General features: G+C 40.2%; 1 protein-coding gene across 3 annotated transcripts in view; it reads left to right on the top strand.

Moving 5' to 3' along the window:
- The window catches only part of KIAA0825 (KIAA0825 ortholog), a 297,939-nt gene that overhangs the window by 115,115 nt on the left and 169,079 nt on the right, over window positions 1-13,745 (top strand). For all 3 annotated transcript variants that reach the window (XM_058656342.1, XM_058656343.1, XM_058656344.1), the window contains exons 14-15: window positions 3,756-3,917; window positions 11,803-12,027. In XM_058656342.1, coding sequence (XP_058512325.1) covers window positions 3,756-3,917; window positions 11,803-12,027 — 387 coding nt within the window. The remainder of the gene's footprint in view (window positions 1-3,755; window positions 3,918-11,802; window positions 12,028-13,745) is intronic.

The raw sequence follows: 13,745 nt of genomic DNA, 5'->3' as shown, positions 1-13,745 counted from the left end.
TCATTCGCTAAATGATCACAATGGCGAGGGCAGGTCCAGGCCAAAACCAGGCAACAGGAAAGCCATCTTGCTCTGTCACATGATTAGCAGGGTCCACAGTGCTTGGGCCCTGGCCTGCTGCTCTCTCGGGTGCATTAGCAAAGAGCTGCATCAGTAGCAGAGCTGCAGAATTAAAAAGGACTGCCTGCTGCCCATTTGTCTTCTGGCTGCCGCACTCCCAATCCAAGCTCCCTGTTAATGCACCTGGAAAAGTAGCAGAGGATGACCTAAGTGTTTGGGCCCTGACACCCACTTGGGAGACATGGAAGAAGCTCCTTATTAGTTATTTAAACCAAATGTTAGTTATTTAAACAGAGTTCTGGTTCTTACGATATTATTACATGCAGTTAATTCCTGCAATCTGGTTCTTCACGATGAGCTGAAAACACCAGACACAACAAGGTATCTTAAGAGGTTTATTCCAGCGGGGAAGGTATAGGATGGAGGTCGTGTGAGATCAGCGGGAAGGAGGGAAGGAAAGAGGGGAAACCGAAAGGAGAAGAGAGAGAGTCGCACCTGGGGGGCTTTTTGTCACGCAGGTCAGCCTGCAAGGCGTGGGGGCGGATTGGGAGGGCAGACCCCGGGGGATTGATGTATGAGACTGTCACAGGTGATGATTGCCTAGGGATGATTGGTAAGCAGGCAGTGTTGGGGAGGGGCTGGGAGATTGGTGGCGGGATTCTCAGGTGAAATGCCAGGTTCCATCTGGTTGGTGGACGGTTGGACTGGCGTGAATTTCATGAGCTGTGAGGAAGAGGAAATGGCTCTGGGCCCGGGGTGGGATATTGGAATAACTCCTTACACTCCTGACCCCTGCCTAGGCTGATCCTGCCCCAGCTCTTTTCAGCCATTTGCCTTTCAAGCAAATAAACTAAATATTAAAAACAAACACTATTGCCTGATGTCTCAAGTGGCAGTTCAACCTATGAAACCACAATGGTTTAAGAGAAGCAGCAGAGCATAGGAAAGGACAGTGTTTAATATGAGGGGCAGCTTCACTGAGGATCAGAAAATACCCAAAGTAAAAAAACAAATGACAGAATCTTTATATGTAATATATGCTGTAGGCCACGATATTCTAGGAAATGGATTTGTATTTTTGCCATGGATAACAACTCCTCCTGTAAGAAAATATGTTACCTCTTGAGGGATGATGATATTGCTAACAGTAGTACCAGCAAGCTAGCAAATAGATAATATAATATTTAATATGCTATAGAGTTATAAATGCTTTAAATATGTTTATGAGATCCATATAACATCTCTGGGACAGTACATCCCCCAATAATAAATGAGGAAAGTGGGACAGAGAAATCCACACATGGAAGTAGTGAAGTGGAGTTGAATCCAGCAGCTACATTCCCAAGTCTCTGCTTCCACCCACTCCATCCATGTGCGCACAGTGTTCACCGAACAGCAGTGTTGCACAATTCAGGAATGCTATTAGAAACCTAAGAAAAGATCATTTTAATAACACATTTTATACTTCTTTTACCTTGTAACAAAATATGTAAAGTTAACCGAGAAGCAAATTTAGAGAAAATCCTACGTAAAGGGCTGCTACTGCCAAGCGATGGTTGACTTGACAGGCAAACTAACTTCAGATTTTCCTGTTCTCTTAGGCAGTAAACAGAAACTTTGGCATTTTGTTGTGCTTAGGCAGTGTATGTGTTTATTTCACTTTACATGTATGAGCAAAGTGCTTTTTCTATCACTATCTTAAGGGAGATTACGTAAAATAAAAGTGTAGTCCTTCTAGGTATTCCTAGTCCACCTAGCAATAACGTCATCTCCTGGGCTGTTTTTACTGTAACAACATCTGCGTTACAGGATGCTGTTGAATCTTCTTGGTATTGTTCATTTGATTTTGCTATTTTTATTAGGAACAGCAAAACCCTTTTTGTTTTTACCCTTGTCCTTTCCAAATAGGTTCTTACCCAAGAAAGGTAGTGATCTAGTCTGGAGGTATTAAGGGATTCCATAGGGTTATTCCCGTTCCAGAAATGGCAGCATCTAGAGTCCTCTGAAGTCTGCTGGAGGTTGGGGTGCTGCTGCTGGTGGTGGTAGTAGGGTATGATTACAGAAAACAGGACCTTTGGTCATGAAAGTACAAACTCAAAAACTGGTGACATAATTAAAACTGCAGATTCTGATTCCATGGGGCTTGGGGGGAGCCTGAGCTTACGTGTTTGTAGCCAACTTGCAGGTGGTGCTGCTCCAAGTGCCACTGTCCCCATAAGCAACATTTTGAGCAGCAAGGATATTGAATCAAGTATTTGTTGCTATAGATGGCCAATGAATTCGAGGATGTGGCTTGTCCTTATAACATAGTATAGTCTTATAAAGAGGCAGTTTAAACCCTGGCACAGTGGCTCAATGGCTAAGTGGCTAACTCCTTATCTTGCAAGCACTAGGATCCCATATGGGTTCCATTTCATGTTCAGGCTGCTTCACTTCCCATCCAGCTCCCTGCCTGTGGCCTGTGGAGGCAGTCAAGGAGGGCCCAAAGTCTTGTGACCCTGCGCCCACATGAGAGACCCAGAAGAGGCTCCTGGCTCCTGGCTTGAGAGCAGTTCATCGCTTTTGTGGCCAACTGAGGAGTGAATGGAATATGTTTCTGTCTCTTCTTCTATCTGTAAATCTGATCTTACTTTGCAACCCAGGATCATATGTACTCCGGTGTAAGTTTACACCACAAGCTTGTATATTTACACTATCAATCTTTTGCAGAAGTGGCTAGAAGAAAGGGACAGTTTCTCCACCACTGTCCCATATGCTCTGGAAAAGTGTTTCTGTTGAGAACATTTCTTCTCTTTTTGTTGGGCAACTCTGAATCATCTTCCAGCTGCAGTGTCATTTCTAGGAAGTTATCGCTGATCATTTGGCTAGGGAAGGTCCGCCCATACTTTTTCTAGTTGCAGCTTTAACTGAAATGCTGGTTGGTGTAATTTTCAGTTTAATGTCTGCCTCAGCTTCTCATTGATTTCTCATTGGTTGTTAGCTATTCTCCTCACCAGAATCGTGCTTAAAAGAAATCACTTCCACCAATTTCTCAGGTCTTCCCTCTCTTGGAGCCCTTCCCCTGATGCTGTGACAGAGGTTTCTATCCTTAATAAATTTGGGGATGGCTGGCACCAAGGCACAGCTTGCTGATTCTCAGCCTGTGATGCCTGCATCCCATATGGTTGCCAATGGGTGCTTGATCTAGTTCCCTGCTAATGACCTGGAAAAGTAGAGGAGGGTGACCCAAATACTTAGGCTCCTGCACCTGTGTGAGAGGCCTGGGAGAAGCTACTGACGCCCAGCTTCGAACCAGCCCATCTCGGGCCATACCTGCCATTTGGAGAGTGAACCAGTGGATGGAAGAGCTCTCTTATTCCCTACCCCCTCAATCTGTTTCTCCCTCTCTCTCAAACCTTTGTAAAGTTCTAGTCTTAACTTCTGTTCCTTATTGATGCAGAAGTTCTTTAAGCTCAGTGACCAATTTATCCTGGGAGAAGGCAGAACCCATTTTTTCATCCTTTTCACAAGACAAATGAGGATCTCAGAAACAATATTGGGTTAGATGAGCCATGGATCTGAAAGAATGTGGTATTTCTCTTGCTATGTAAATATTAATCAAATATTTTATCACAGCATGATGCTAGGAGAAGTGATAAGAATTTAATCACATTCACACATACCTGCCTTACTAAATCAGTTTTATTCCTTTCAAGAACAAGTTTCTGACACAGAAAATCACCTGCAACGATCCAGCTTGGTAGAAGCCATCTTTAAAGTCCTGTACCATTGCAGTTTTTCTCCACAAACATTTGGAAATGTTTTTGTGAGTTACATGGAAGAACACCACTTATGGGAGTTTTTACATAACATTCCAGGTATGAGAAATTGCAAGTGTTTTATAGACACGGATGCCTTTAAAGATGTCTCAGAAGTTTTATTGGTGTCGGTTTTGCTAAATCTGTTGTTTCTCACAATTTACCTTACATTTTCTCTGTATAAAAGGTTCCTGTTGGGAATCATAAACTGTTAGGTTCTGTCCAATGAATGTATTTTGGAAAAGGATGAGGGAGAGATTGAGGAAAGAGTCATATATTACATATTTTCTGTTCTTTAATGATTAGGAAGTATCCTGCAATACAATATTTATGTTTTGTTATTGAGCATACAAGACATTAATTGTATGTGAAAACTCTCTTATGCATTTATTCACCTGTCTCCAGGTGTCCCTCTGCCATTGGCCTGTCCTTTCTTATTTTGTGTCCTCTCTGCTTCACCCTTGTGAGGAGTGACTCAAACATCAACACTGAAGACTTCAGCCATTTTGGACTATGTACTATTATTTTTTTGTTTGGCTTTCAGTCTGTAAACTTTCAACCTGCAAGCTAGCTTTCTTCTTCTTCTTCTTCTTCTTCTTCTTCTTCTTCTTCTTCTTCTTCTTCTTCTTCTTCCTTTCTTCTTCTTCTTCTTCCTTCTCCTCCACCTCCTCCACCTCCTCCTCTCCTCCTCCTCCTCCTCCACCTCCTCCTCCTCCACCTCTTCCTCTTCCTCCTCTTCCTTCTTCTTCTTCTTTTGTAAGACTTATTTTAATTTGAAAGGGACAGAGGGAGAGGTCTTCTATCCATTGATGCACTCCCCGAAGTGACCACAAGGGCCAGAGCTGAGCTGATCCAAAGCTGGGATCCAGTATCTTCTTCCTGACCTCCCACGTGGGTACAGTAGCCCATTCTGTGCTGTTTTCCCATGCCATAAGCGGAGAGCTGGATCAGAAGTGGAGCCGCCAGGACACGAACCAGTGACCATATAGGATGCTGGTACTTGCAGGCAGAAGCAACTGTGCCAGCCCCTAAACTTTCTTATATACTGCTTTGGTATCAGCACTTTTGCAAAAAATATTTCCTGATTTTCTTATAAATGATATACTGGACTCATAATGATGGTTTCACTGCTCTTGGACTTTTTGACTATCCTCCAGATATTACTTGCAAATCATTTTAGCTATTTTAATGTCATTATGTTTCATCTGCTCTCGTTCATTATCCCCAAAAAACAGCAATAGATAACTTTATGTAATAATTTCAAAGATCTGAATCTATCTCTTAAAGATTCTGTCATAATTATCTCCTTTATTTTCTACTTTAATGCCATCCCTCACTGCTTCTTGTTTACCCAAAGGAGCGACCAAATGTCTAGGTAAAAATAAAGAAGCTTGTTGTGCTTCTGGTTTAGTCTTTAGGGGACTGAAAAGATAATAACCTTGAGAGCCTTGCCATGCTCGGCTGTTTTTAGTTTGTTTCTGTGGATGAAAGAGCTGGATTTTCTCAAAGGATTACAGAGTGTCAGTGGCCGCATGCTGCAGCCACTGTTGGTGCAGCAATTACCCAGTTCGTGATCCCCTTCTGATACTCAGCCCAGAGCCGCGCGGAAAACACCCCTCACCGTGTCTGTAGAGCTCAGGTGCTGACAAGACAAAGCAAAGCTGTCCTTTGCCCCTGATTTGTCTCCTCTTCTGCTGCACATGAGGCACCCTCTCCGGTGAGCTCAGGACAGTCCCTGGAAACAAGTCTTGCCTGGATAGTGTAGGTGCCTGAAAGTTACTGCGCTTCAAATGGCCAGAGGGCCTTTGGCCTTTGCATCACTTCTTGCTCTCTTACCATGAATAATCCCCGGATCTTGAACAGTACCTCGAGCCCAGGACCTGCCATAGTCAGGAAGGTATCATTTTTGTTTTATCTCTGCCATTTAGGCTTTTTAGAAAAGTAGCAATGATTATTATTTTAAAGAAAACAAAGCAAAAAACCCTAAGAAGATATTGTAGTATAGTAAAACATGAGAAAAATCAAGCCTTTCTTATGAGATCTATTTACCTTGAAAACATTTAACGTGTACCAGCTGACATAAGTATCATCCCCCAATATTAGCATTTTGCCACTGATAGATCTATCAGTAAATGTAATTAACCTACGTACATCAACTGCCGCACATTATTTAAAACCTTCACTGGTGTGTATTTTCCTTCTGCTGAAAAACTGTTCATGATTGCAGCATAACTTGCCCATAAAACATCACAGTCTGGGTGGTAGAGGAAGAGGGACGTTGTGGCACAGTGGGTTAAGCCCTACTTGGGATGCCACATCTCATATTGGAGTGCCTGGGATGGAGTTCCATTTCTGCTTCCAAGCCAACAGCCCCGTTAATGTGTACCCTGGTGGCAGAAGATGATGGCTAAGGTACTTGTGTCCCTGCTGCTCATCTGGTATACCTGGATGAAGTTCCTGGCTTCTGTGTGGCTCATTCCTGGCTGTTATGGGCATCTTGGAGAGTGAACCAGCAGATGGAAGGTATTTCCAATCCTCTCCTTCTCAGAAAGCAAAATGACAAAAAAAAAAAAAAAAGCAATATAGTGAAAAAACTTATATGGACATTTCAAAGTACATGTAGCCATCTTCAAAGTAGATCGAGCACTTTTTCAGTTGGGCAAATGAAAAAGGCATGAATAATTTCAGCTGGCCTTTAAGGCAATGCCCAGGTTTGTGAATGAGAAAAAATATTGCCAATATGGTCTGTAAAACATTATAGTAACATACCCACCAAATGTTGTTCACTTGGATTAACAAGGTTAGCTGTGCTTTTGCTTTCTAAATCAATTTTTCTTCACTCTGTCAGCTTTTGGAAAAGAAGCTTTTAATGACCTCGCAAAATTCTCCAATTAAACTTTGAGATGCAAAGCTCCCACTAGGTTCTCTGCCCACCCCTCCCCCATCCCACTCCACTTATGCTGTGTTGTTTTCATGTTGCTAAAATTAGTTTACAGTGTTTGACCTTCAAACAGTTTACACAGATTTTTTTTTACCCACATAAGCTCCTGCTAACAGGATGGGCAGAGTCTAAAACATAAGGTATCAACAATGGGAAGATGATCTCCTGAACCTTTTTTTTTAGCCATGCACTCAGTCTTTGTAAGCTTGACTTAGGGAACCTTAAATAATAATTTATTTTATATCAAGTTAAGATGCTGCTTAGGCTGCCTGGCTCCGAGTTTCTACACTGCTTCTGATGCCCTCTCTAGGAGGTAGCAGGTGGCAACTCAAATACTTGGGGTCCTGCCACCTGCACAGGAGTCCTGCGTGGAGTTTCAGGTTCCTGGGTTTCAGCTTGGAGCATTTCATGGGTGAGCCAGCAGATGGAGGATCTCTCTTTCTCTGCCTTTCAAAATAAGAAAGCTGCATTTTAAAACTTAATAAGGTATTGTCATTTTCACAACATAAAATTCACTCTTTATTATTGAAGAGTTAAATAATCTTGACCATAAGTTTGGCAGCCACCACAATAAACCATGGAACATTTTTATCGTTTCCTATGATTCTTTCATCTTCTTTTCAGTGAATTCTCCCTTCGCTGCCAGCCTCAGAAGACATTAGCGTACATTACATCATGTTGAGTTACTTTTGACCGTTCTAGAATCCCATATCAATAGAAAGTTGTGTATTGTTTTGTTTCCGGCTTCTTTGTGTCATTGCTTTCCAGCAAATTGTTTATGGTATACCATATTTTTTCTACTTGGGGTTGTTGAGGTGTTTTGTTTTGTTTTTTATGGATATGTAGCTTTCATGAAATGTGAGAAGTTTTCAGCCATTCTCTGTTGGAATAGCTTGGTTTTTCACCAAGCCTACTCCAGTCTTCTCAGCCCTTCATTTTTGTGATCCTGAATACATGTACATAGACCTCTTACATTGTCTTGCAGGCCACTGAGGCTGTATTCTTTCTAATTTTGGGTTTTAATGTTTGTTTTTAGCCTCCTGTATTTGTATGCTTTTGTTTGGAAACTTTCTCACACATTTTCAAGTTCAATAGGCCTTCTTTCTATGGTGTCTTTCCCAAATGTTTTTAAATTCTAGCAATTCTATTTAGGTCACTTTATAGTTGTATGCCATTCCTTGTTTCAAAAATTATTGTATAAATACTTCTTGTTTGCTTTAAATCCTTGGTTGCTTGTTCCATCATTTCTGTATTTCAAGGTATATTTGTATTGATTTATTCTTCATCTAATTATGGAATCCTTCTTTTTGCCTTCTGCTAATTTTTATTGAATGTTTGCTGTTATAAATATTGCATTTTTGGGTGCCTAGATTTTGTGAAGTTTTTTTTATGGTACGGATTTTGTTTACAATAACGCTTGTGCCACTTTTGGATCACCTGATGATTTTTAGAAGTATTGTTAAGCTTTATTATCGCAGAACTAGAATATTATTTATTCTAGGCCTTGTTTAGCCCATTTGCCAAAACATGATATTTTGGAGTACCCATTGAATGTTTTGGTTAAGCAGTGTGTCTCCCAGTTCTGGGATGAACTCAAGCATGAGCCAGTCTCATCAGAGCTCTGATAGTTGCTGTTTGCCTGACTTCCTAGAGTAAACTTTGCCATGGCCAGCTTAACACTGTGTAACACTGCAAGTGTACCCTGTGCAGCTTTCAGGAGCTCTGTTTTTGCGTTGCTCCATCCTTTTTGGCACTTTTCCCAGAAAACTCCAGCTGTCTCCTCCAATCTCTGTCTCTTTATCTCAGCTAGATTTCCATGCTTGTCTGACTCTCCTTCCGGAACTGCGATCTGAAAGTCCCTTGAAGTGAAAAACAGGTGGCTGTCAGATTTACCAATTTTGTTTCTTTTCTAGTATCTGAAAATCGTTGATTCGTGCATTTTCTTCCTACATTTTCTAGCTTTTATATTAGGAAGGTAAATCTGGAACCGGTTACTTCATCATTGCTACAGCGTAGATTTATTTTCCAGTGTTGCGATCATTTTCAACAATAACATGATTACCTCAAGTGGAAATGCCATCAGAAAAATATTATAGTTATATGTTGGCTAGCAACGTTGAGTCGGTGGTGGAGCGCTTGTCTGATGGTGGTTTCCTAAGATTGGGTCTGTATGGCTGAAGGATGTCTTAACTGTCTGAATGTATAAGGCCATTCTCTGGTGCTCACACAGTGGTTAAATTTTCTAAGAACATACTTCTCACAATATATTTCTGTAATTAAACGCATGCCTCTTTGGAACTACTTTATCAAGTGAAAATACAAATTTCCTAAATAACGCCTCTAAACCTGAAAGGCTTATTACTATGCTGTATGAGTGTACTTCAGAATATTCATGGAGAATGCAATTAAACGAGAAGCTTACTTTGGTGCAAAATATTGTCAAACCTGCGCATGTTTAATGTATATCATGAAAAAACTGTGGATAGATTTCAGAAACTTTGCACTGAAATCAAGTTATCTTTTCATTGCATTTTCTATGAGCTTTTCGAAGGACTGTCATATTCTGGTTGTTTATTATATCAATTTTTGGTCACCAATGTAGTCATATCACTCATCAGAAACTGATTTGGGAGTGATTTATTGTATAACTACTTTCAGAAGTGACCTAACATTCATTATTAAATTTGATTTGCTAATTAACAAAATTAACTTAGCCAATCTCAGTTATGTTCTACAGTTATTCCTTAAAAGAAAGAAGCAAGTGATAAGAAAACAAACTGGTATCAGAGATGTATTTCCGTGGTAGGCATAGGTTCCTCTTTTTCTGAATGCATTTTTTTTCCATGTAGCAGTCCTCTATTTTTCATTGTACAATGAAAAACGTTTTACATTCGGTTCTAATCACTTCATGTCTGTCTTCTTCCTCTAATTCTGCCTTCAACATAAAGCACTCTGACTGCAGAAAAACTCGAATGTTGGAGCATGCACTCACCCAGCTCTGTTTCTACCATGTTGGAATCCACCACTACAAAATGATCATCTCCTTTGCCCTCCTTTCATGGAAAGCATCCATACCTTACTGCCAGCTGGTAGCACTGTCAAGAAATAACCTGCTAAATTAGAAGCTGGAAAACTAGTGCCTTGGGGTTAAGTTCAGCCCATCATGCTAATAAACCTTTATTGGAAATAGCTAAGTCCTTAGTTTATGTATTATATATGGTTGATGTGCTGCAGTGGTTAGAATTGAATATTTGCAACTAGGATCATCTGACTCTTCACAGCTTAACATATTTACTGTAGTACCATTTGCAGAAAAAGTCTTCTGATACCTGCACTAAATCAAATCATATTTTGATATTAATATGTTCAATATGTGTCTCCTTCTTGTCCTTCCATCATAATGTTAATAACAACTTTGTTAAGATTAAATTCATGTATCATAAAATTCATCCTCTTGGACCCAGAGCAGTAGCATAGCAGCTGAAGTCCTTGCCTTGCATGTGCCAGGATCCCATATGGGTGCTGGTTCGTGTCCCAGTGGCCCCGCTTCCCATCCAGCTCCCTGCTTGTGGCCTGGGAAGGCAGTCAAGGACGGCCCAATACCTTGGGACCCTACACCCATGTGGGAGACCCAGAGGAGGCTCCGGACTCCTAGCTTAGGATCAGCACAGCACCGTTCGTTGCAGCCACTTGTGGAGTGAATCAGTGGATGAAAAATCTTCCTCTCTGTCTCTCCTCCTCTTTGTATATCTGACTTTCCAATAAAAATAAATAAATCTTTAATAATAGTCGTCCTCTTAATCAATGTTGTTCAATTTTTAGTAGATTGACGAACTAGACAATTGTTAGCACTGTTTGATTTTAAAATATTCTGGTTGCTCTCCAAACAAACCCGGTATCCATTAGCAGTCACTTCTCAGTTCCTGGCAACCTACTAGTCTCCTTTCTGTCCATATAGATTTGCTCTTCTGGACATTTATGTAAATGGCACCACACAGCAAATGTGGTCTTGTGTATCTGGTTGCTTAAGAATAAAGTAGGAAAAGAAGAAAGAAACAAGAAGTAAAGGAGGAATTAAGGAAAGAAAAATGCCGACGTGAACAGAAAATTCTGAACTGGCCATTAAGGATCGTGACCGTTGTAGCAGTCATCTTCATGTCTAGTGTCTCTCCTTGGTCTTCTAGCTCACATTCAAAAACCTGTGAACCAAAATCCTGAAATGGCTTCAGGCATTGTTCATCTTCATGAGCTTTACATAGTATATATTTTCAACCATATTATATGTGTAAATATATAATTTTTAATAAAAAATAGTATGTTGTAACTTGAATTTATTTTTAGCTACATAGTAGGCAGTTTTATTACATAGATATACTAGATGAAACAGATCAAACAGATCACCTGTTTGTGGACATTTTTAAATTATTTCCAGCTTTTCATTGAATCTTTTGTTTATTCTCAATTAATTTTTAGATAAGCTTATAGAAAGGAAGTGAGCCAACAGGTGTGTAAAATGTTAGTTAAAGTTTTGGTATGACTTAGATTGCCCATTTGTCATCTAAGAAGGTCATATAGTTTATATTCCCAACAGCACAGTCCAAAACTAAAAGGCTGCTATTTACTCTTGCTTTATTTCTATTGCATTCATTACCAAGAAGAAGAAATTTCCAGATCCAGTGTGGTAGCCTAGTGGCTAAATTCTCACCTTACAACCAAAAGGATCCCATATGAGCGCCAGTTTGTATCCCAGCTGCTCCGCTTCTAATCCAGCTCCCTGTTTGTGGCCTGGGAAAGCAGCAGAGGATGGCCCAAGGTCTTGCGACCCTGTATCCTGTTGTTCAAATGAGTAGTTGATTGGTTATCAATAATGTGGCTTCTTGATTAAAAGAAAGTCTTCTTTCCTGTAGCTTTAAAGCTACATTATTACAACATTGAATCCCCGTTTAAGCAAGTACAATCCGATGCCAGATCCTGCTAACCAAACTATTTTGTGTGATTTTAAAGTCTCAACATGCACGGAGTCGGAGCTAGAGGTCATCCGATGCTTGAGGCTGGCGCTGACCGAAGCCGTGAAGGACATTGTCCAGCAGACCATATCTGTGATGACCTCTAGGAAAAACCGTGAGACAAACCCAACCAAGCCGTGTGTCCCTGAACGTTTGCTTGAGAGTATTCCCAAAGAATGCTGCTACATACCACGAGAGACCCAAAAGAAAGAACTCAGTAAAGGTAAGAGTGTTCTTTAAAATTAATGAGGTGGCTGGGAACTCGCATTTACTTTTAACATATTGGTTACTCATTACTATGTCAATTAATTCCATAATGATGTAAATTTTTGCTGATGGTATGTTGGAGCTTTCAATTGACTGGGATGATACTCTGCTGGCTCTGTCTTCAGACCAGAGAGGGTATACCTAAGAAGCCGTTGAACTTGACTGGACAATAAGATGCTGGACTCTATGTTTGGTATACGCTTGCAATGGGGGAATCTCAACTGAACTTGAGCTGTGGTTATGCAACAAGGTGGAGGAGTCCACCATGGTGGGAGGGTTTGGGGAGGGGTGGGAGAACCCAAGTATCTATGTAACTGTGTGACATAATACAATGTAATTAATGAAGTTAAATAATAAATAATTAAAAAAAATTAATGAGGTGGTTTTCTAGGATATGCAATCAAGTAAAATACTAAAAATTATAGGACAGCTAAACAGTATTAATCTTCCTTCTACTAAGAAGAATATTTGGGACCCTTAATCATTTTTTTTCCTTTTTTTTCACTCTGAGCCACTCAATCAAGGTCATTAGAAATGGAAACAACTACGATGGTCACTTTGCCGTCTAGAATTTGTGTTATTTTTAATTTTCACTGAGTAGTATTCACTAAACAGCCACACGATTTTAACTAGTTTCCTTTAAATTTATTGAGTAATCTAAAATGTTCCCTCTAGATGACTCTGATATTCACTTTCATGACTTTCCTTCAAGTTTTTCCCCTGCAGCCACCAATTAATAATTTTTTGCACTTATTAATACACGTACATGTGCAGTTTTTAGGAGGAAAACAGTGGCCCTTGTGAAAACGATCTGGTTTTTCCTGCCACCGTGTTTTCCCCAACAGCTGGAATTCTGAGTTGACACAATTGTTCCTACTCAGAGGAAGGATCTACCAGGTATATTTCAGAATCGTCCTCATTGTCACCTTCACTGATTGCATTAGACCTTCACTGATTGCATTTCTAAATATTCTTGCCTATTCCATATCTTTTGACATTCCCAGAATTTGCATGATTGCTTGGAAATGTATTTTGAAGAGTATTTTTATGTAACTCCACAAAAGCTGTCAATAAGAACATTTCTAGGTAAATCCCCTGATGTCAGTTGGAGGGACTAGCCTTTATTGAATCCTTCTCTGTGGAGTTCCCAAGTAGTGAGGCTCTTCTCCATTGACCTTCTGTTAAAAACTCAAATCAATTATCTATCTGTGACCTTTCATCATCATACTTAATTCTATCCAAGCCTTATTAAACTGCCTTTGAAGCTGGTAAAGCCATTTAATTGAAAATTGAAAATGTCACCTGTTCATTACTGAAGTTCTTCCTTGTCCAAGTGGCTGCCACTTCTCCTTTGTTCTGGCATTGGCGCACTTCATACATTTGAAACAATTCAGGAGATAGATCATGCCATAGAGGTAGCATTATTTTGTTATCATTTATGGTATCTAATTTATAAGCTAACCTTATCATAGTTTAGAGGGAGAAATGGTGTATACTGGGTTTGGTACTCCGTGGTTAGAGGAATTCACAGGTGATGAAAAAGTCCCCAGACAGACAATGTTTATGTGCCAGTCTGTAAATCATGTATTCAGTCCTTTGCTCTTTCAGCAGGGATTACTAAGTGAGTCACTGTCACAGCTCAGATACCGTATTGGAGGTTCGGCTGTAAATACA

Source organism: Ochotona princeps, chromosome 28, assembly GCF_030435755.1.
Source record: "Ochotona princeps isolate mOchPri1 chromosome 28, mOchPri1.hap1, whole genome shotgun sequence".
Lineage (NCBI taxonomy): Eukaryota > Metazoa > Chordata > Mammalia > Lagomorpha > Ochotonidae > Ochotona > Ochotona princeps.
This window is presented reverse-complemented; position numbering and strand designations above follow the sequence as displayed.